At 52.7% G+C, this 22799-nt stretch overlaps 1 protein-coding gene across 1 annotated transcript in view; it reads left to right on the top strand.

Annotated features, from left to right (window-relative positions):
* Positions 1-19253, top strand: part of LOC129196850 (olfactory receptor 14A16-like) — a 30032-nt gene extending 10779 nt beyond the window's left edge. The window contains exon 2 of the mRNA XM_054804820.1: positions 18890-19253. Coding sequence (XP_054660795.1) covers positions 18890-19253 — 364 coding nt within the window. The remainder of the gene's footprint in view (positions 1-18889) is intronic.
* The last annotated feature ends 3546 nt before the right edge of the window (positions 19254-22799 follow it).

Raw genomic sequence — 22799 nt, 5'->3', positions numbered from 1 at the left:
CACCCCCATGTACTTCTTCCTCCTCAACCTCTCCCTCCTCGACCTGGGATCCATCTCCACCACTGTCCCTAAAGCCATGGCCAACTTAATCTGGGACAACAAGGCCATCTCCTACACAGGATGTGCTGCCCAGTTCTTTTCTCTTATCTTCATGATTTCAGCAGAATTTTATCTTCTCACAGTCATGGCCTATGACCGCTACGTTGCCATCTGCCAACCCCTGCACTACGGGACCCTCCTGGGCAGCAGAGCTTGTGTCCACATGGCAGCAGCTGCCTGGGGCACTGGGTTTCTCTATGCTGTGCTGCACATGGCCAATACATTTTCTATACCACTCTGCCAGGGCAATGCCCTGGACCAGTTCTTCTGTGAAATCCCCCAGATCCTCAAGCTCTCCTGCTCACATTACTACCTCAGGGAAGTTGGGCTTATTGTGGTTGGTGCCTGTTTATTCTTACTGTGTTTTGTTTTCATTGTGCTGTCCTATGTGCAGATCTTCAGGGCCGTGCTGAGGATCCCCTCTGAGCAGGGACGGCACAAAGCCTTTTCCATGTGCCTCCCTCATATGGCTGTTGTCTCACTATTCATCGGCACCTCATTTTTTGCTCACCTGAAGCCCCCCTCCATCTCCTCCCCATCCCTGGACCTGGTGGTGGCATTTCTGTACTCGGTGGTGCCTCCAGCAGTGAACCCCCTCATCTACAGCATGAGGAACCAGGAGCTCAAGGAGGCCCTGAGGAAACTCATCCAATGGACCTTGCACCACCAACTGTAATTTGTCTCCCCTTCTCTGCAGAGTGCCCAGGGTATATTTTAGGCCAGTACTCTGGGTTTTTTTTTCTCTTATCATCATCGTTAGAAGTAATTGCTTGGGTTCATAGCACTTCTCTTGAGGTGCTGTCCTGTTGTGTCTGATCCTTGAAGAACCATGTGTCACCTTTTGCCTTCCTAATAGCCTCTCTGCAATAAAAGGGGATCTCCTGAGGGAGGTGCCTGCAGCCTGGGCTCTCCTTCATACAGTTGTGGCTAAGAACAAGCCAGAGGAATTGGACTTTCCAAGTCTCTTCCGCCTGGTTTTCTCCTTCTCTTTGGGGAAATAATCTCATGGTGTCACTGTTAGACACCAAGCACTTAGTTGAAGGCTCTCGTCTTGGTGTCCAGGGGCATTGGAAATGGTGCGCAAGCTCCCAGTCACCTTCCTCATGCTGTCGCAGGTATGACGGGCCTGATGGCAGAGTGGAAAGGAATCTGGCGTGGTCAGGAGAGGATGGGGACACTGCAGGTACTCTGGGGTGGGAAGTGAATGGAGACTCAGAAGGTGAAAGACCCTGAGATGAAGTCCCCCCAGGGCAGAGCACTCGCTCCAGGTACCCCCACAGAAAGACTCTGCAGTGCTGTGGGAGTCCGTGAAGATGCAGCAGGCACAGGGCAGGAGAGTGGAGAGATGCAGGAGGTGCCTGAGGAGCCGCAGGGCCAGGACTCTGCTGGTGTCCTGGGGAGCAGGGCTGGCGGGGAGGCAGAGTGGGGCAAAGGCGGTCAGGGCTGGGGATCCCCTGCAGCGTCAATGCAGGAGAGGCCGAGAGGGAGTGGCCTGCGCTGGCACTTGGGGCCAGCTGCAGGCCTGGGGCCGATGGGGAGGCTGAGCCCCCCCTCTGCCTCCCAGCAGCTGCTGTGCCCTTCCGAGGGGCTGGGGCTGTGGGCTGAGTGCCCAGAGCTCTGCAGCAGCCCAGACTGCCAGCCCAGACTGGGCTGCTCTGCTGGGCTGCGCTGGGGAGAGGGCAGGGAAGGTGGGGGAGAGGGGGAGGAGATGGGCTGGACTGGAAAGTAGTGCCTGCACTTCAGGGCTGGGGGGCCATGTTGGGCAGCAGGGCTTGGCCAGCCCAGCTGAGGAGGTCTCCTCTTCTTGCCCCACGCTCTTCAGCCCACTGTCAGCCTATAGGCATTGCCACAGTGCCTCTGCGCTGGCTGCTGGGTGTCTCCATGTGCCCTGCTCTGAGCCCATGCAGGGACCTGCCGTGGGTGTCTCTGCTGGAGGTGGTCACCATGGCCTGCCTGCACAGTCCCAGGAGATCCTGGACAGGCTGCCCTTGGCGATGGGCTGTGATGGTCCTCAGCCCACAGCAGGTTCTGAGCACCAGCCCAGGAATGCTTCCCTGGGGATGAGTGCCTCACGCTGTGCTGGCTGCACATGTGAGCCTTGGGGGATGTCCTCACACTATGGTTCTTCTGGGTACAAAAGGGGAACCATCGTCTCCCAAAGTGATTTCAGCTGGGTGGGAGCTGCCAGTGTTGCAGAAAGGCTGGCACACAGAAAGACTATTTGAAAAAGGACAATCATTTCACTGGGCTCTAGTCCAAACCCCTCCTCAGACAGCTCCTGATAGATCAGGTGCTCAGGGCCTTGTCTCAACAAATTTGGAATATCTCCACTGGCTGAGATCCCACCATCTCCCCTGGGCCCTGGCTCCAGTGTTTGGCTCTGAGGGCTTTCTCAAAACAGGGCAGCTCTCTCAGCCTCTCATTGGACATAATGTGCTCCAGGCCTTGACCACCCTTCTGGCCACTGCTGGAAAATCTCCACTCGGTCAGGGTCGGTCTGGCTGCTGCTGTGGACCAGAGGCTGGATCATGAGCTGTCCTGGTGTCAGCTGAGACACAGTTAATTGTCTTCCCAGCAGCCAGTCTGGGGCTGTGTTTGGGATTTGTGCTGGAAACAGTGTTGATAACATAGAGTTGTTTTTGTTACAGAGAGATGTTTTTGTTGTTGCTGAGCAGGGCTTACACAGTGTCAAGGCCTTTCCTGCTCCCCACACCGCCCCTCCAATGGATGGCTGGGGGTGCACAAGGAGTTGGGAGGGGACACAGCCGGGACAGCTGACCCCAACTGACCTAAGAGACATTCCATACCATATGATGTCATGCTCAGCTTATAAAGGGCTTGGGGAAGAGGAAGGACAGGGGGGTGATGGCATTTGGAGTGATGGCGTTTGTCTTCCCAAGTCACCGTTACGCGTGATGGAGCCCTGCTTTCCCGGAGATGGCTGAACACCTGCCTGCCCATGGGAAGTGAGGAATGAATTCCTTGCTTTGCTTTGCTTGTGCACACGGCTTTTGCTTTACTTATTGAACTGTCTTTATCTCAGCCCACGGGTTTTCTCACTGTGACTCTTCCGACTCTCAGCCCCATCCCGCTGTGGGGGAGTGAGCAAGCGGCTGTGTGGTGCTCAGTTGCTGGTTGGGGTAAAACCATGACACAAGCTGACCTCATGAGTTGGAGAAATGCATTCACAGTGAATGCTCCTACACTGCCCTGATGGCTGAAGGCAACTCCCTGAACTGGAATTGTGTAAACTTACCCGTTGTCTCGCAGCACATGCCAGGGAAATGGCTTGCAGCCTTGTAAAGCTACGAATAAGTGACAAAACCCAGAACAAATCCACCTCAGTTAACTTCTTGTATAAAATTAGGATCTGTCAGAACAGAAATATGTTGGAGCTGTTCACTGTGGTGGACAAATCGTAGCAAGACTTGGCAAAATATTAAACTGCAACAGACTTCTCATTTCAACAGAAGGCTGATGGATGAAGAGGTAGCATGCCATGTGTGCTCCTTTCTCTCTTAACAGCCCTTCTTGCTATATGCCTGGCAGTCTGCTACACTTGAGAGAGAAATAAGATTTTCATTCATTTCTCTTAAATTCCAAAAGGGGGACAGATTCTTTTGGACATAATCACTCTTTCAGTAAAACTCTCCAAGTGCCATTTTCCTCACCTTTGAAGTTGGGAGATCCAATTTTCAGTAATACATGCAGGCAACTGAGAAATATCTAGTGTTGACTAAAAGAACTGGATATTAGTAATATCTGATAGATCCAACGGACATTGTCCTTGATGTCACTCTCCAGTTATCGCCTCTGTCGGGAGAATGGGGCAGTGAAAGGCAGATGGTGGCCTTCTGCGCACTGGAAAGATCTCGAATGCTAGCAAGCTCTAAAAGCCATTCTTGTTTTGTGCAAACTTTCTCAAGCGCAGGTTGTACAATGCAATAGGTAAAAGATGTAGGAAGTTGCTGTTTTGATTTAGATGTAATGCAAAGCTATTAAACATAGGCTTTCTTCTGTATTTGTTACGGAAATGATATCATAGGAAGGGAAATACTAATTATGAATATTTTACTTGTGACGGGGAAGTTGACAATGCCTATGAACAAGGCAAGGCAAATTAGGTCAAGACCTCGTTACACTTGGAAGGAAACAGCCGTGCTGTGGAACGGCTAGGAGAGGCTATGTGACAATGTGGGTTCTTGGCATTGTCTTTAAGAAAGCAGAAAATGCAGGAAGCGTTAACATTGATTTCACGTACGCTATACGGTCATTCACAGGCAGAGGTAAGCCTGTATTTTCCTCTAGGCTTGTAGGCTTTCATTTTTTTTATTCTCATGGAAGTAGCTTCGCACAGTGAGTTGTGCTTCCCTCTGGTATTAGCTCTCAGCTCTTTCTATAGAGAGCAACAGAGAGAAGATGAGCTTTAAAAACAGACTATTTTGACACTTTGTCAAAGGAAGTCCATCTGGAACCAAAAGTGTGTGTGTACTACAGTCATACACCATATACCCTAGGTGAAGTAACAGTTCTGCAGCTCATAGTAAACACACTCACGAAGGAGCTGTGTTTCATGAAGTGGACAGTCCGATGTGAAGCCAGGAGATGTCCATGTACTGCCTGTAGATACACTTGTCCAAAACAGTTGTCAGTTGCTGCACTTTGCAAGTGGGAATTAACTGGATCAGGCTCTAAAAGAAGTTGGTGTTGCCTGTTGACAGTATTTTTCCAAAATTACAGTTTGTGTATGATGTCATCGCAGAACTTTGAAGGTCTGGGAGTTGTCATGTTGTAATTACACGCAGTCTTGAATGTAAACCTTCATCTTCCATTACAACTTTTAGTAGATGTAATATTATAATAATATTATTATATTATTAATATTAATTATATTATATTAATATATCATAATATTATAATATAATATTATAATTTTATATTATTTATAATGATATTATATAATATAATTATAATTATAATATTATAATAATCTATTTTAATAGATGTAGTACAGTAATATTGCAAGTGTTGTCAGACGATGCTAGAATAAAGGGGTGTGGGGGTGAGGAGGCATTTGAAAGCCCCCATAGGTCTTTTCCATCACCTCTTCACTTCTTCCCAAGCTGGCTGCTCTTGTGCCTTTCAGACGGGCACGTGTGCTGTCAGGCTCATGCCCAGCTATCGCCGTGAAGAACTAAGGAAATCGGGTAACTCTTCTAAAGGGACAAGTGTGTTTGCAGAAAGAGTTCTGAATGGTGGACTCTGTTGAACGTTGGTTTGCACTGAGGAAGAGTTTATCCATGGTACCCGCCTGAGCTGTGCTCACACAACATGAGTAAATGCAGGAAGACCCGACCTTTTTAGCTCGTGCTTTGGCATATGAGAAAAGCCCAGGAAAATGCATCACAACTCTTGCCCGACTTTCAGGCCAGGTAGGGTGACTTCCTCCAACTTGCACTGATATCTGTACTGATGCTTGTCCTGTACAGGACATCCCGTGGCGCTGTGATTCAACATTATGACAAAAAAAAGAGCTACAACACTAAATTTCATATTAGTTTACAGGCAGGCTAATAACCTAAGCATACTAAAGAAAAGCATGAAGATTGAGGCAGCTCATGTGAAAAGAAAACATCTGCACCATTTTTTTGCCTGCAGAAACCTGACAGAAAAGAAAGAAGGTATAATAATAATGTGGCTCGTCTGGCAGTATTTTTTTTGCTTTTGTAATTACTTGAAGGCGTCATTATTTTTTTTAACTGTTGTGTCAGCAAAGCCTGCCAGATGTTAGTCAAAATGCTAGTGGGCTTCAGTGCAAAAAGACTTCTTCCAATGGAAGCTGTCTGAACAGTTCCAGAGACACGGACTCCAGAACTCCACCTATTTCTTCTTTGTTCCAAAAGATCCCCAAACTGGACACTCCTACAGCAGAGATAGAAAGCTTAGCACCATAACCTTGGAACTGTGAAGCAGCTGCTTCTAACTGACTCACAAGGTGAGTGAGGTCGAGGATCTCTTGTTGGACTCTCTGTGGATCAGAAGCATGTGGAGGGCTCTCATGGCTTCAGAAACAAAGCTGGCACGTGACAGGAGACAGGTTAAAGAAATCCCTGAAAAAAATGATTTAATGTACATGAGCACATAAGAATGGAGAAAAGCTTGATAAGAAAAGTAATATTGGGCAATGCACGTATGGGTAGAGCAGATACATTCACTAAAACAGCACGGAGCGCTGGATATACCAAGCTGGAAAACAGCACCAGTACATGGAGACTCACTGAAGAAAATGCTTACGTTTACATTGGCGGTCTGAAGTTCAGCTCAACAAAGATCTCGTACCAGATTGCCTGCAAGTTTGTGTTGTGTAGTAGAGCTGTGACAATTGAGCTAAGAAGGTAGATGTTTTCTTGTGTGTACTTTCTGGAAATGAAATGTACAGTATTTCACAAACTAGCATGCTATAACTCTAGTATCTGAGTTTTACAGAAACACTGTATATCGGAGATCTGATGGCGCTAACAATAGAGAGAAGCTACCTCCTGTAGCTGTGCCATCAGTGTCATCAGACATCTGTCCAGTGTCTGGAGCCCATGACCTGCCTTCCTGGTCTGTGATGGGGGGTGCCCCCCAACAAGGGTGTGGGGCTGGGGGTCCAGGAAGGCACATGGGCCCAGCATGGGGCTCTGAAATCTCCTGTGAAGCCAGGAGGGCTGAGTCCATGGGGCAGGGAACCACCACCCCTCCCAGAGTGGGGCAGAGGACCCAGGGCTCCAGGCTGCCTCTCCGTGCTCCTCTCCTGCCCTGACACCCCATTGTGCGATGTGGGGGATGGTGCTCACTGGAGCCCTGGTAAGAACCTGTTTCCCGCTGTGCCTCCAAAGCACCACATGCCCCAAGGGCTGTCACCGTCTGCCCCTTGCCTCTCCCAGCCTCCTGGGGGGACACTCCAGTTTGCCTTAATCTGCCCTGATCGGGGGCCACGTGGTGGGTGGGAAGGGGATCTCCTTTGCAGAGACACCCCAGGCATCCGGGCTCCCTCAGCCGCTCTGCTCATGGCAGTGGTGCAGCCAGAGAGGACCCGGGGCACTGGCAGAGGAGAGGGGACATAGAGACTCGGACACACAGACACACACAAGAGCATAGCTTTGCTGAAGGGGTTTATTGATCATTAGAAGGAAATGGCCCAGGGCTCCCAGGGGGTGGGGGGGGTCATCCAGGGATGATCATCTCCTCCTGCCTCTGGAGGGGGAGGGCAGGACAGGGCTGTCACCACCAGTTCCAGTCCTGAAAGACAGAGCCCAGAACGTGACCCCCAGTGTCAGCTGGAACAATGAGAGGGGCCTTGCCCCCACCATCTCTGTCTGCAGAGACCTGGGGAAGGAGAAGGGAATTGGAGCCCCCAATACACCCAGGACAGCACTTGGCTCTCCTGAGATCAATATGGCACCCAGAGGGATGCCCCTAAATCCCCCAGAGCCCTACTCAGCCCTCACAGTGGGCTTGGGCGTCTGTATGGCACCAGAGCCCCTACCTGGTCTGCACGGTGACCCTCTGGGTCTGTAGAGCCCCACTAGGTAGAAGGAAAGGCAGGGGGGCAGCTGTGTCCAGCCTACCCTGGGGCATGGGTCATGGACAGTCCCCTCTGTTTCCCTCTCCCATACCCACATTCTGCCCACCCCAAAGGGCTCAGGCATCCCCCGGGGCCCAGGATCCTTTGTGGGGCTGGAGACACCATGGTGCTGCTCACCTAGACATCAACAGAGGCAACCAGGCGTTTCTGGCGCAAAAGCCTCTCCAACACGTCAGCCAGACGGGGCTGGGGAGAAAGGGAGGGTTAGGGACACGCTTGGTTGCACTGGGGTGTACTGGGAGGCAGGGGAAAGCAATGGGGTCCTTGGGGAAGGTGCCTCTGGGGAAAAATGGGGTACAGGAGTTTGTGTGGTGGTGCCCAGGAAGCAGTGGGGGCCCTGGGGAAGGGGCCCACCTGGGTGCGTGGCTGTGTACTGGGGCATCCTGGGGTGTACCGGGTTGTAATGGGATGGATGGGAATGCAGTGGGAACCCTGGGGAAGGGGACCTCTCTGGGAAGACAATGAGGTGCAGGGGTGTTCTCTGGGGTGCACTGGGGTGTACTGGGGCACACTGGGATGCCCTGGAGTGTCGTGGCCATGGAGGGGAGAGTCTGGGGCCAGCAGAACTCATGGTACCCACCTCAGTGCTCCTCACTCGCCCGTCTTTCACTAACCCCACCTGCAGAGAGACCATGAGACCTCACTGGTCACTGGCATGTCCCTGGTCCCAGCAAGGGATGGGAGGACCAAGGTGCCCTCCACTTCCCCAGACTGGAGACCCTCCAAGTCCACCCCACTACTTACATCCAGGCTATCACTTCCGCTTCCATCCAAGAGAACCTAGGGAAGATGAGCAAAGGGGTGGTCTGAATTGGACCTTGGTGGGGCTGTGGGTGGGACACAGGTGTCCCCAGTCCCCCCAGGCCCATGGCTTCCACCTGGTCTGAGGAGAAAAATCCCTTCTGCTCCCCCCCCAGGATCATTCCTCCAAGTGTCACCTGGGATACCTGTTCATGCAGGGACCAGGGGTGGGGATGGAGACAAGGATCGCATGGGGAATTCAGGGCATCCAAAGAGAATGGGTGTGTGTGGCAGGGACACAACCCAATACAGGGCTCTGGGGTGAATTAGTGGACCCCAAGGGACTGGGCTGGGGGTGTTGAATGGACAGGACTGCGTGGGATACAAGTGAGGGGTAAAGGAATTGAAGTGGAGGGGATTTGGGGACTTCAAGAGAGGTGGTTGGTGGGGACAGAAGGAAGAGGATTGCAGAGGACAGAAACAAGGGGATTGGGAGAGTGTTTGGAAGTGGGGGTTCAAGGAAGGGCATCTGGGGACACTACTGCAGTGGAAAGGCAAAGGACTGAGGGGAAAGACCAAAAGAAAGGCATTGGGAGGGCATTTGGGCACTGTAGGTAAGACACAGAGGAGATCCTGGAGAGGAGATGTCTGAGGGGACCAAAAGGATGAGATGGGGAGGCCCAAAGGGAGAGATGTGTGGCCACCAAGACAAGAAACTAGTGGGGGCCCTCACAGGAGTTTGTGGTGGACCCTCCCAGGAGGGGGCAGGTCCAACCACTCACTGAGGAACTCAGGCTCTGGGCACAAGAAGATGAATTGTGGAGGGAACAGGCAGAATTGTGGGAGGGAGAAAGCTGTCTTGGCTGGGGCTGGAGGTGAGGGGGAGCCTGGAGGAGCTCCTTGCTTGGGAACGGGAGAGGCCAACTCAAGGGGGTTTGGGCTCTCCACTACAATTTTGTGCTGCAGGAGAGCTGATGTCCTGCAGCCGTGACCCATCCCCAGCCTTGAGACCCTCCCCGTGGCATTGGGGACTCACCTGAGCATCTCCTGGGGTGCACAGCAGGATGGTGAAGAGCAGGGCCATGCTGAGCACTGCAACCTTCATCTTCCTCTGCAGTGTGGTGAGTCCTGGGTGAAGCTGGAGAAGGTGAGGGGCAGATTTATCCCTCCCAGGACTCCTCCTTGCCCCTCCCCAACCTGAGAGCTCCCGGGGCAAAGCCAGACTTGGCCGAGACACCAGGCTTGGCAGAGACACCAGCCCTGGCAACCAGCCCAGCCTGGCACAGAGTCACCCCTGCCTCCGGCTCTGATCCAGCCCCTTTCCTCGGCATCAGTCCAGCTTCCGGCATGGGGCAGGTGCACAGGGAAGGGCCCAGGCATCTGCGGGTGGTGAGGGGGGGGTGGGCAGTGCGCCTCTGACAGCCTTACGGTGACAACCCACTGCTCTAACACAAAACCTTCCTCCCACAGCTCTCCAAAGCCAGATCCCCCATCTCCCAGTGCCCCTCACCTCCCAGCACTGCCATCTCCCCGTGCTCCTCACCTTTCAGGCCAGTCGTTCCCTCCAGGACTCCCCCAGAGATGACGCCAGCCTCAAACCAGGGGTCTCTAAGCAGGATTGTCTCTGACCCCTCTCCAGCCCCTTGGGTAGAATGGGGGCTGGGACTGATCCCTCTTCTTGGGGCATCGTGGACTCCAGGATTAGGGAACGCTGGGAGGTGAGAGGACAACTGGGGACATGGGCAGTGGGCACAGCCAGGTGACTGGGATCTTCAGTTGCTGGAGGCAATGGGCAGCACTGATGAATGTTGGGCACCGGGAGATGATGGCTCAGTTCGGGGGCAGTGCTGAGGTGGTCGCAGTGCCCAGCTCCAGCCCCCCCGCCATTTCCCTTGTACTGCAGGCCCCAAACTGGGCCAGTCCCCAGGCACGGCCTCCCCGGAGCAGAGGCCAGAGGGGAATATCCCCTGCCCTGGCCCTCCCCCTGCCACTGCCTGGGGCCACCATGCCCTGCCAGACAACATGGGTCCCACTCTGCAAAGCTGCCCCCGGACAGTGGGTCCCTGTGACCCCGTTCCCAAGAAGGCTCTGGCTCCAGCCCTGGCCCTGGCTGGGACTTGGTCGCAGCTCACCAAAGGCCCTTGTCCCCATGAAGTGTCCCTTCAATGCCCTTGTCCTTGACCCAGGACAGCGCTGTCCCTGAGCAGGATGTGGCCATCCAGAGGGACACGATGAAGTGCGCACTTGTGTCCAGGCAGTGACTCGGAGCTAATCACGGAGACAGAGCTCCCCTGGCAAGAGGAGGGATGTTTGTCCCCACAGCATCTCTGATAAGCCGTGTTTGCCCTGGGCCCGTGGGACAAGGAACCCTTTCAGCAATCGTGGTGCTTCATGAGAGTGCCTGATCGGGGGGAGTCTGGGGGGGGTAAAGCAGCCTGGACACCTGGGCTCCCTCCAGCCCTGGCAGTGGGCAGAGCCCACAGAGGAGGGCAGTGCTGAGGGACCGGGGAAGAGCAGGTCCTGGGGCACTCTGCACTCCTGGGTCGCCCCTGGGGACAGGCTGGAGCCCAGAGGTGGGGGCAGTCCCGGGGGAGCAGCCTGACAGCCGGGGTGTCACTGTCCTTTGGGAAAGCCTGGTGGCAGGGGAGTCCTGCAGGAGTGGAGCTTAGAGCAGCCTGGGTGATGGAGCTGTCTCCCCAGGGGCACTGTGTCCCTTTCCCTCTGCCCCCCTGCCTGCCCTGCAGCTCTCCCTGGCTTTCCAGGGGGGGTTCCTTCACAGCACCCCTGACCCAGACATCACCATCCTGGGGGCCCTGGGCAGCATCCTCTCACCAGTGTGGGGCAGGAGCACTGTGGCATTGTACGCAAGTGGTTCAGCTCTGCCCTCTGAGTGGGGAGAGCTGCTGGGGGAAGCTGCTGGCCTGGCTCGCACAAGCCAAGCAAGACCTTCTCCAGCAATCTGGCATCGATGCACCCATTCTTTCCAGTCGTGACACTCACACCATCTGCCATCACTGCTCTCTTCAAGGATGCACGTGCCCCAAAGAGCAGAGGGAATAGCTGGCACCTCTGTTAGCAGGGACATACTCATAATGAAGACGGGCATATTCTGGATCAACGAGCTCAGGCACCCCTGTTTTGCCTCCCCGTAGATGCCCACAGCTATCAGAAGAGATAGATAACAGGACAGATAGTTATTTATTTATTTATTTATTTCTGCATGATGAGAAGACCAGCAATTTTACTGGTGGTGTGAGCTAGCACTGGCAGGAGATAGGGCCAGTAAGGTCTCAGTCAGGAGATGCAGCACGTATTTACTTGTCTCTACCCTCGGTAGCTGAGGGTCAGAAGTAACCATGTGTAATGACCAGCAAATCCACTAGCCACACTCAGCAACAGCAGCATTGAATGCACTGCACTCCTTGCCTGTACTGAGTCCATGGGACATCACCATTACGATAGCAGATCCACGAATCCTTTGTCAGGCTGGCATGTTCCTCTGTAAGGTCATCCCCTCTTTGTTATGTGCCACAGTAATTCAAGCGACCACGCTGTGCTTCCCCATCACCATTCACTTCCCAAACCATCCAGCAGTCCATGTCACATGTCTGACACTGAAATAGTGCTCTGTTTTAGTCCTCTGGCTACGAGGGTCTGAGGATAGTTCATTCTTATGAGGCACAAGGTGGGAATCAAAGGCTGGTGGTAAAAATCTGGTTTAGGTTTTGAAGGCAGTGGGGGGTTTGCCCGAGTTTCAGTGAAACCAAGGTGTCACTGGTTTTGTTCCCATGATGGTACGGGCTGCTGTCGGGGCTTCAAAGAAATAAAAATAGACTGAGAAGTGGTTCATGAGAACTGTACATGGCTTGGATTCTTCACTGACGTTATATGTCATTTTTAAGGGTTATGGATATGGCTGTATCTTTACGGGACACTAACTATAAATAAGAGACCTGTTGTGGATCAGTTGTGAAAAGACTGAAGGCCACTTATTGGAATATTTGCTTTGGAAATTGCCCAAAGAGCAGGCAGTCACCTGGAAGATGTTCATTTTGACTGCTTAAATTTTTTAAAAACTTTTTTTTAAAAAAATGTTTTTTAAACTTTTTGACTTGTTTAAATATGCTGTGACATGATTTGTATTCTGAAGTTATTTTGGAAGGAACTGATGAATTGTACGCACTGTCATAACTGAGGAATATTGACTTAGCAGAGGTCAAGGGTGCCTTTGAGGTAAGTGCCAATCAGGCAGATGGCATTTGATAGCCACTTAACATATGCCAACACCCCGGCGATAAAGAGCTGGACAGAGGCAGAGGCACCAACTGTGGATGGATTGGCCAGCACCCTCCAGGAACTGAAAGAGAATCTCACTTCCTCCCTATGGGCCTGCTTCTCAGCTGTGGAGAAACTGTCCCAGTAATTGTCCCTGCATTTAAAAGCAGATGCCCTCCTCTCTCATAGACACCAAGGTTTCACCTATTAAGACTCAGCCTTTTTCTGATCAGAGGACAAGGTACTGGTGGCACACATCACATGCCACCCTGTGGTTCCATCTGTGTGACCAGGGGGAGGGCATGAGGACGTGGGATGGTGAACCTACCTGGAGACTAGAAGCTTGGGTACTGGAACTGCCAGACAAAGAACCAGCCAAAAGGCATCCACCCAGGGAAACTACTGCTCCAGGTTCTGTTGGGCAGAGTAGAAGGGCTGATCTTACTTTCAGCCCCGATGAAGGGACTTCTGCTTTGCAGTGACAAAACCCAAGGAATGAATACGCTGACCAGGAATAAAGGGGCCCTGTCTCCAACAGGGCAGAGGAAAGGGACAACCGAGTTTACTGGGCCGTGTGGGATGGATGGCCTGACACATCAGCCCCATGGGAGTATAAAGCTCTGGGGACTCCGGTGCGCATGTACTCTAATGCCATCAGATTACAAAGGGGCAGAACCCAGCTGCATTTCTGGAGTGACAGGAGGATCCCAAGAACTGTCTGTGTTGGAGGCTGAGGAAAGCCTAACTGGGAAAGAGTGGCAAAAGCACCCCATTGGGACTGGTCCAGAAGCATCCTTGGCATAGACCACCTCCAGAGAGGGTACTTCAAAGACCCAACAGGGTACCAATGGGCTTTTGGTATAGCTGCCTTGAGTACAGAGAAGATGTTTAGCCGTTAGCTTGCCAGTCCCTCAGAGGATCCTTCTGTTGGGGGGTTGCTGCGGGTTCAAGAACAGCAAGTACCATTGGCCATGTGCTGATCCAGACTGCACTGGAAGAGGGTGAAGCTCCTGAGCACCTGCAGTGTATTGATGACATCATTGTGTGGGGCAAGACAGAAAAGGAAGTGTTTGAGAAAGGGAAAAGAGAGATCTAGATTCTTCTGAGAGCTGGTTTTGCCATAAAATAAAGGAAGAGCAAAGGACCTGCACAGGAGGTCCAGGATTTAGGAACAAAATATGAAGATGGGCATTGTTATAGCCCAATGGATGTGATCCATAAAATAACAGGTTTGTTGCCACCACCTAACAAAAAAGAAACACAGGCTTTCCTAGGTGTTGTGGGTTTTTGGAGAAGGCACATTCCAGGTTATAGTCTCATCATAAGCCCTCTCTATCAAGTGACCCAGGAGAAGAACAGCTTTGAATGGGTCCTGAGCAGCAACAAGCCTTTGAACAAATTAGACAAGAGATAGTTGGTGTGATAGCCATTGGGCCAGTCTAGACCGGAGGAGAAGTGAAAAACATGCTTTACAGCACAGCCAGGGACCACGGCCCCACCTGAAGCCTCTGGCAGAAATCACCTGGAGAGACTCAAGGTTGACCCCTGGGTTTTTGGAGTCGGGGATATGGAGGATCTGAGGCCCACTGCAGTCCAACTGAAAAAAAGATATTGGCAGCATATGAAGGGCTTTGAGCCACTTCAGAAGGAGTTGGTACTGAAGCACAACCCATCTTGGCACCTCGATTGCCTGTACTGGGCTGGATGTTCAAAGGGAGGGAACCCTCTCTGCATAATGAAACTGATGCTATGTGGAGTAAAGGGGTTGTGCTAATAACACAACAGGCTCGAATGGGAAACCTCGACTGCTCAGGAATCTTGGAAGTGATCGTGGACTGGCCAGAAGGCCAAAACTTTGTAGTGTTGCCAGAAGAGGACGTGACACGTGCTGAAGAGGACACACCATGTCATAAACCACCAGAAAATGAGAAGCAGTATGCCCTGTTTGCAGATGCACCCTGTCATATTGTGGGAGAACATCTGAGGTGGAAGGCTGCTGGATGGAGTCCTCCATGACGACTCGTACAAACAGCTGAAGGAGAAGGTGAATTGAGTCAGTTTGCAGAGGTGAAAGCCATCCGGCTGGCTTTAGACATTGCTGAGCGAAAAAATGGCCAGTCCTTTGTCACTGTACTGACTCATGGACGGTGTGCACACTGAGCTGAGGCAAGAGGAATCCCACCTCCTGTGGGTCTGTGGGGTGCGTGGGGGAGAGCTGAAGCCCACTCCAGTCTCCAGACTACTCACCAGAGAGGAGAGACCTGATGGACACCGCTGAATCCCTGCCCTGCGTGGGGGGAAATGATCCCTGCCTGTCACTGCTGCGGTGTCCTGCCTGGCCATGGGACAGGGAGAGGGGTTAAGGGAGGGGAACATTTCAACCTCTCATAGACCACCATGCCACAGGAGGAAAAATCCCACTTCTGAAATCCATCTCTCCAGTGCTCAGAGAGGGACAGTCAGTGATGACTTCAGTCTGCGTCAGCCTGCGCTCCTCAGGAGAGACCCTGATGCCTTTGAGAAGCTTCAGCCCTGGAGCCCCAGGGACATCTGCAGGGAGTGTGGGAGGGCAGAGAAATGTTGCCCTGGGCTGGTCCTCTGCTGCTGAGCTGGGCCGGGCTCCTGGGACGGAGGGAGCTCATGGCAAGTGGGCAGCACTGCAGAGAGACATCTCTGCCCAGGAGCAGCTCCTCTGCAAAGCGCAGCAGGGCTGAGGGCACTGCCTGCAGGCACCGAGGGGAGAGGAGGGAGGAGAAGAGAGGTTAAAGGCAGCCTGGGGTGAGAGGATGCTGAGAGCTGATTCAAAGAGAACTCTTCACAGCCCCCTACGTGGTAAGTCTGTGTCTGCAGGGAAAAGCAGCTGTGGTTGCTGGAGGGACCTCTTCAAGCTGGTACATCCCACAGCCTGTGGGATCTTCTGGGAGGATGTTTGTGTGCAGGAGGAAAAATGGCAGAATTCACTTGAAAGGAAGGAGTCTGTGCTTTGAGATGTCTCATCATTGTCAACGGGGTTGGCAGGGGGAGATGGGAATTTCTTTTTGTGCTCTGGAGAAGGCACTGAGAGCCCAGTTCCCATTAGGACTTGTCTGAGCTGCTCCTTAGCCCCTGCACACAGAGGTGCCCCTGGGCAGTGCCCTGCTGCCAGGAGGGGTCTGCAGGGCAGAGCTGAGCACACAGCCGGTGGCATGGGCTCTGTGAGCACAGGCAGGGAGGAGACCTGAGCACAGAGGAACAGCTCCTGGCAGGGACAGCTCCAGGCAGCAGAGACATGGGCAGGGAGTGAGAGGCAGCTGTTCCCAGAAATGCTGTGGAAGGGGGGTTGGGGCACCTCCCTGCCATCCCCTGCAGTGCAGACACCTTCCCCGGAGAAACCCCCTGCTCTGCTCTCCCACCCAGCGGAGCCTCTGCCCTGAAGGTCACCTTCTCGGCAGCCTGACCCCTGAGGAGCGGACATTACCAAATACCCGAGTGCCTCCATCGGCAGCAGCACTGTGGCATTTCTCTGGGTTTCCCCTCCTGTCTCTGCTCCCCTTGATCGTATCACCAGGTTTGCTGGGATGGGGGGGTGGGGTTCAGACGCAGCTCAGAGACCAGCCCTGTGGGTCTTGCCATGCAGATGTGTCCATGGGAATGAAGTGTCCAAGTGCCTGCCTAATGCCCGGGCTGCAGGGGATACAAATGACCCCATTCTCCCTTCTTTAGGACACCCCATCTTTAGGACATTTGCTTCTTTCCCTGAGGGGTCTTGCTGGGCTGCAGGCTGCCCTCCCCCAGGGCACAGCTCTCCCATGGCATCCCGGTGGTCTCCAGGAGCCCCATGGAGAAGACCCCTCAGTGCTAAGGATATGGAAACGCTGCTGGGTGGCTGCCTGCGGACAGCTGCAGAGAGCCCTCTGTGTTCCCGGCTGGGAGGGGAGGGCTGAGATCCTGCTCAGGTAGAGTGAGACAGGCTGAGGGGGTTGGAGATGTGCACTTGGGAAATGGATTCCTCTGCTCTCAGCAGTGCCCAGCTCCTTTTGGGGGGAACGTCCGGGTGCGATCATCCTGCAGCTCAAAGAGGTGCCAGCACAGGGCGGCTGAGACCAGGGCTGATGGACCGACCGGCTCTCCTCACTCATCACTAAGCCTCTTCCTCATAGAAGTCTCCCCTAGCTCTTCAATGACTTTTTCTCCTCGCACAGGTCCCAATGCCCAGCGGAAGCAGATGTCCAACAGCAGCTCTATCACTGAGTTCCTCCTCTTGGCATTCGCAGACACACGGGAGCTGCAGCTCTTGCACTTCTGGCTCTTCCTGGGCATCTACCTGGCTGCTCTCCTGGGCAATGGCCTCATCATCACTGCCATAGCCTGCGACCACCACCTCCACACCCCCATTTACTTCCTCCTCCTCAACCTCTCCTTCCTCGACCTGGCCTCTATCTCCACCACCGTGCCCAAATCCATGGCCAATTCCCTCTGGGACACCAGGGCCATCTCCTATGCAGGATGTGCCGCCCAGCTCTTTTGTTTTCTCTTCTTTATCTCAGCAGAGTATTCTCTCCTCACCATCATGGCCTACGACCGCTACGTTGCCATCTGCCAAACCCTGCACTACAGGACCCTCCTGGGCAGCAGAGCTTGTGTCCACATGGCAGCAGCTGCCTGGGGCACTGGGTTTCTCAATGCTGTGCTGCACATGGCCAATACATTTTCTATACCACTCTGCCACAGCAATACTCTAGACCAGTTCTTCTGTGAACTGCCCCAGATCCTCAAGCTCTCCTGCTCAGTCTCAGACTACCTCAGGGAAGTTGCAATTATTACTTTTAGTACTTTTCTATTTTTGGGTTGTTTTGTTTTCATTGTGCTGTCCTATGTGCAGATCTTCAGGGCTGTGCTGAGGATCCCCTCTGAGCAGGGATGGCACAAAACCTTTTCCATGTGCCTCCCTCACCTGGCCGTGGTCTCCCTGTTTGTCAGCACTGCCATATTTGCCTACCTGAAGCCCCCCTCCATCTCTCCCTCATCTCTTGATCTGTTGTTTGCTGTTGTGTCCTCGGTGGTACCTCCAACACTGAATGCCCTCATCTATAGCATGAGGAACCAGGAGCTCAAGGATGCCATGAGGAAAATGATGACTGGATGTCTTTCAGCAGCCATAGACTGCCTACGTTCCTCTGAAACTGACTCCCTGTGTATGTCGTGACAGGCCAAGTCTGCCTTTCCTTCTTTACATTTTTTTTTCTTCATTCCACTTTTCATGATGTTGTGTTACAAATAAATATTATTCCTCCTCTTAAATATCCACCCATTCTGTGTGACCAATAGACCATGTATAAATGGGAAACCATTTTATTTAAGGTAAATAAATGAACCTACAGGAACTTTTTTGTCTAAGATCCATCCTCAGCTGAGCAGAAATGAAACAACTTTCTGGCTGCCCCAGCTTGGGGCAGGCTGCTTTGTCCCTGGGGGATTAGGAGCTCTTGAGGACCCCAAGGGCCAGGGCTCTTGTGCTAGCCTGGGGAGACAGGATGGCACGGAGGGGCTGCAGACCTCTCAGGATATGCTGGAGAGGAGAACAGGGGACACAGGGTGCCACTGACCTCCTTTCTCTTGTGCCCACCCATCTCTGCCCCCCAGGAGCTTCTCTGCCCTTCAGAGGGGCTGGGGCTCTGGGGCGAGTGCCCAGAGCTCTGCAGCAGCCTGCGGCAAGTACTGCTGTGGGGCCAGAGCAGACAGGGCTGGAGAGAGGGCAGGGAGGAATGTTTCTGGGAGAGAGAAACGTCAGTGTATAGCTTGTTCTGCGTGACCGTGCAGGGTGAGGGCTCGCATCAGGGGGACTGTGGTTCAGAGACAGGGCTCCTGGATGGGAGCTGAGACAGGCATGTGCAGGAGAGAGGAGGAGGCCAGTCTATGTCCTTGGTGGCATGGACAGACCGGGAAGGTGACCCAGGGCCTTTGTCACCTCCCAGCCTCTCTCACCAGCCATTTCCAGCCCTGACCGTTCACCCAGGTTATGGGCAAGTCTCGCTGTGCGGCCATCTCCATCCTCCTGCTGGGCTGAGTGCCTGCATTGGGGAAAATGGCCAGCTCTGGCCAGCTTCTTCTGAAGAGTGAGTGGCCCTGAGCAGCAGTGACTGGCCGTGTGTAGGCCTGGGACAGAGAGTCAGGGGATGTCAGTGAGAACAAGGTGATGGCTGATGGCTTTAACAAGTCCTTACAGCCACATCTGAGCCCAGAAATGGAAAGCAGTGGATCTGTATGGGTGGTGGAGGAGGAGGAGGAGGAGGACGACGATGACGATGACGACGAGTTTTTTGCTGGGAAGGTGGCAGAAAGAAAGTCCCTTCTTGTGCACATCAGAGATAAGGAAGATGTTTCCATCTTGTGCGCATGCCTCAGCCTGGCAGATAGGGAATGCCCGCTGCTGGGGGTGGCTGTGCTCAGTCATGCCTCAGGAGCTGACCTTGCTCTCTTCCCCTCCTTCACTCCCCACACTTGGATGGACCACAGGAAACATCCATGATCCTGGAAAATGCACGACCCTCCTGGAGGGAGGTCCCACAACTGCAGGGGAAACAGGAAGGCTTTGAGAGACACATGGGGGTGCAGGCAGAGAGAAAGGTGTATGCATAGCAGTGAGTGTGTTAAAGGCAGGAAGAAGACTTGAAGTGGTGGTGGGGCTGCGGGGGTGTCATGCTGAAGGGAATCAGGCTGAATTGTGATTTGGAGGCAGCAGCAGCAGCAGCAGGAGGACATGCATTTCAGTGCTGGGATATGGCAATAAGTGCAGGAGTCAAGCAAGTCTGGGACTGGGCTATTTTGGGTGCCAGAGGACATTAGCAGGGCATTGGAAGATGCCCGAGGGGTTGTGGGGAACTCACAGGCACTGTCAAGTCCTCAGGTAACCACAGCTTTGTCTTTGCAGGCACAGGCAGTGAGGCCAAAGTGGCACATACAAGTCCTTCATTTGCTGGCTGGGGAGGGAGACAAGGAAGCTTAGCATAGAATTACCAAGGTAATTTATTCTCTTATTTCAGCTGTGCAGGCAGTGGTGCCTCAGCCTAATGGCTGGAGGACCCCAGTACAGAGGAAAGCAGGGTTTGTATCTGTTACAGTACAGTTGTGTAGACCAATGCAATCACTCACGTTAAGGGATGGGCTCATCAGTTCCTACATCCTTGTCCCGTGCAGGTGGTGCAGACAAACGGTCAGTGGTATGTTAATTCTCTTTGTTCTAAAGCGATGTCCTGCTCAGGTGGGGGGATTATCCTGGATGCTGGTCGGTTGCTGTTCTGGCCGTGGTTATACGCCCGGTTTTTTGAAAGGTAAATCTTCCATGGGTTTATCATGGACATGGGATGTTCTCAGCTGGTAAGAGCTGGCTTAGGTTGGGTCTTCAGGTCACATGGACCCTGAGGTAAAAGCTCATAGTCTCAATTAGTGTTCATTCTTCTAAGCAAGTTGTACTGCAGTTAGCATCTTGCCTTTCACTGGCATCAGTAAAGCTTGGGAGATCCCAAGGTCAGAGTGAGATGAGGAAGCAGGAGGAGGTAGCTAAAGTCCTCAGGGAAACTGGAACAGGCACAGGACAGTGTAGGACCGTCTGTGGTGCCAACAGCTGACAGCCTTGGTGTGGCTGGGCCCTCCTCCAACACCAGGACAGAAGTCCTTGTCCTCTCCACAGTGGCTGCTGTCTCTTCCACTGAATCCCGTGAGAAGGCCCCAGTCCCTTACAGTCCCAGGGCCTTGTTGCCTCCTCACCCACCCCCCATAGAGCCTGGGAGGTGTCCTACCGCTGACCTGCACTAGGCATCACGTACCCTCCCATCACACTGCTCCCAGGAGGAGCTGTAAGCATCTCATGAGGGAAAGGATCCTCTCTTCAGGGAATGGGGGTCAGGGCTTGGCCATCCTGCTTGGTGAAACACATTTAGGGATTTCACAGCCACTCCCACATTTGATTTTCCACATGTGACCAATGCTTCTGACTTCCTGTTTTACCAGCTCCCAGGGACAACCACAGAATCACAGAATGGTTTGGGTTGGAAGGGACCTCAAAGATCATCTAGTTCAATCCCCTGCCATGGGCAGGGACAGCCTCCACTAGACCAGGTTGCCCAAAGCCCCATCCAACCTGGCCTTGAACACTTCCAGGGAGGGGGTATCCACAACTTCTCTGGGCAACGTGTTCCAGTGACTCACCACCCTCATAGAGAAGAATTTTTTCCTAATATCTAATTTAAATCTACCCTCCTTCAGCTTACAGCCATTACCTCTTGGCCTATCATTACATGCCTTTGTAAATCTCCCTGTCTGGTCATTCCCTCCATGGTCTCTTGAGTGATGGTCCTCCCTGGGGCCCAGGAACACTCTCAGAAACTCGGAGGTTTGCTGCTGACTTTTACTTCTTTAGACACTTGTTCAATCTTTCAGGACCTGCAGTTCAGGAACTTGGCACCAGGGGGCTAATTAACATGCAAAACGCCCTAATGAGCCAATGCTCTGTGCATAATTTTCCTTTAGGTCTTCAGTTCTTATGTGGTTAATTAGAGAGATTTCAGGAGTCTAGTTAAAGTCCAAAGATTTCAATACTAAACAGTAAGGAAGGATTCTTTTTTTTTCCCCCCTACAGTTCTTAATTCTTCTGCTCACACATTGCGTGATATGAGAAATCCTCAGTTCATAGTGATCCTGAGTGTCTCCTAATGGAGTTTGAATATATATTCTGTAAATTCTCATGAGTTTTTTCATAGGACATGGACACGGACCAGCAAGATGATGACCCTTTCTCTCCCTCTGTGGAAAGAGAGACTTATACAGCCATTTCCAGAAATATATTTCCTGCCATCACTTTGAATGGGGAAACTGTGTTCTGGTGACACATTTGTATCGTCATATGATACATCTACATTTCATAGCTAAAGGGAGCTTGGAGCAAGGAAGGCAGGAGGAGTTGGATAGATCACCCTATATTTCTTTGCCATCAAGAAATGGCCACACCTGCTATCACTTCCTTCATGGCATCCCTTTCTCTGAGCTGGCCACATCTTTATGGGATGTCCCATGGCATAACACCATGACCTGCCAAGTGCCAGACCTCAGTCGATACGCAGAGGCCCAGAGCCCAGCCAAATAAAGAGGCCCAGAGCACAGATGTCACTCCTGTCTTCAAGCAGGAAAAGAAGGAAGACGCAGGGAACTACAGGCCAGTCAGACTCACCTCCCTTCCTGGGAAGATGATGGAGCAGCTAATGCTGGAAACCCTTTCCAGGCACAGGAACGATAAGGAAGTCATCAGGAGTCGTCAAGGCCCAGAGCCTTATGTATGTCCAGTTTGCCTGAGTATTCCCTGATCCGATCCTTTTCCAGCAAGGCACTTCTCCATGCTCTAGATTTTCCCCTGGTCTCTGGCACCTGGGATTCCTGAAGGCCGATCTTGCTGGCAAATACTGAGGCAATGATGGCATTCGGTGCCTCAGCCTTTCGCACGTCCCGTGTCACCAGGTCCCCAGTCTCACTGAGCAATGGGCCCACAGTTTCCCTCATTTCCCTTTTGTTCCCTGTCTACTTACAGAAGCCCTTCTTGGTTTCTTTGGCATCCCTTGCCAAATTCCATTCCATTTGGGCTTTAGCTTTCCTACCTTTCTCCCTGCATGCTCAATGTCTCTGTGTCCCTCCCAGGCTACCCATCCTCATTTCCACCCTCTGTATTCTTCCTTCTTGTGTTTGAGTTTGGCCAGGAGCTCCTTGTTCATCCACACAGCTCTCCTGGCATTTTTGCCTGACATCATATTTGATGGGATGTGCTTCTCTTGAGCTTGGAGGAGGTGATCCTGGAATATGAACCAGCTTTCTCGGGCCCCCCTTCCCTCCAGGGCCACATCCCATGGGACTCTTCCAAGCAGATCCTTGAAGAAACCAAAGTCTACTCTCCTAAAACCCGGGGCTCTGAGATTGTTTTTACCTTCCTGCCTGCCCTCAGGAACCTGAACTCCATCATCTCATGGTCACTACAGCCCCATCTCATGGTCACAAGGCTGCCTTTGACCTTCACATCCCCAACAAGCCC

The sequence above is a fragment of the Grus americana genome, chromosome 27, assembly GCF_028858705.1.
Source record: "Grus americana isolate bGruAme1 chromosome 27, bGruAme1.mat, whole genome shotgun sequence".
Classification (NCBI taxonomy): domain Eukaryota; kingdom Metazoa; phylum Chordata; class Aves; order Gruiformes; family Gruidae; genus Grus; species Grus americana.
This window is presented reverse-complemented; position numbering and strand designations above follow the sequence as displayed.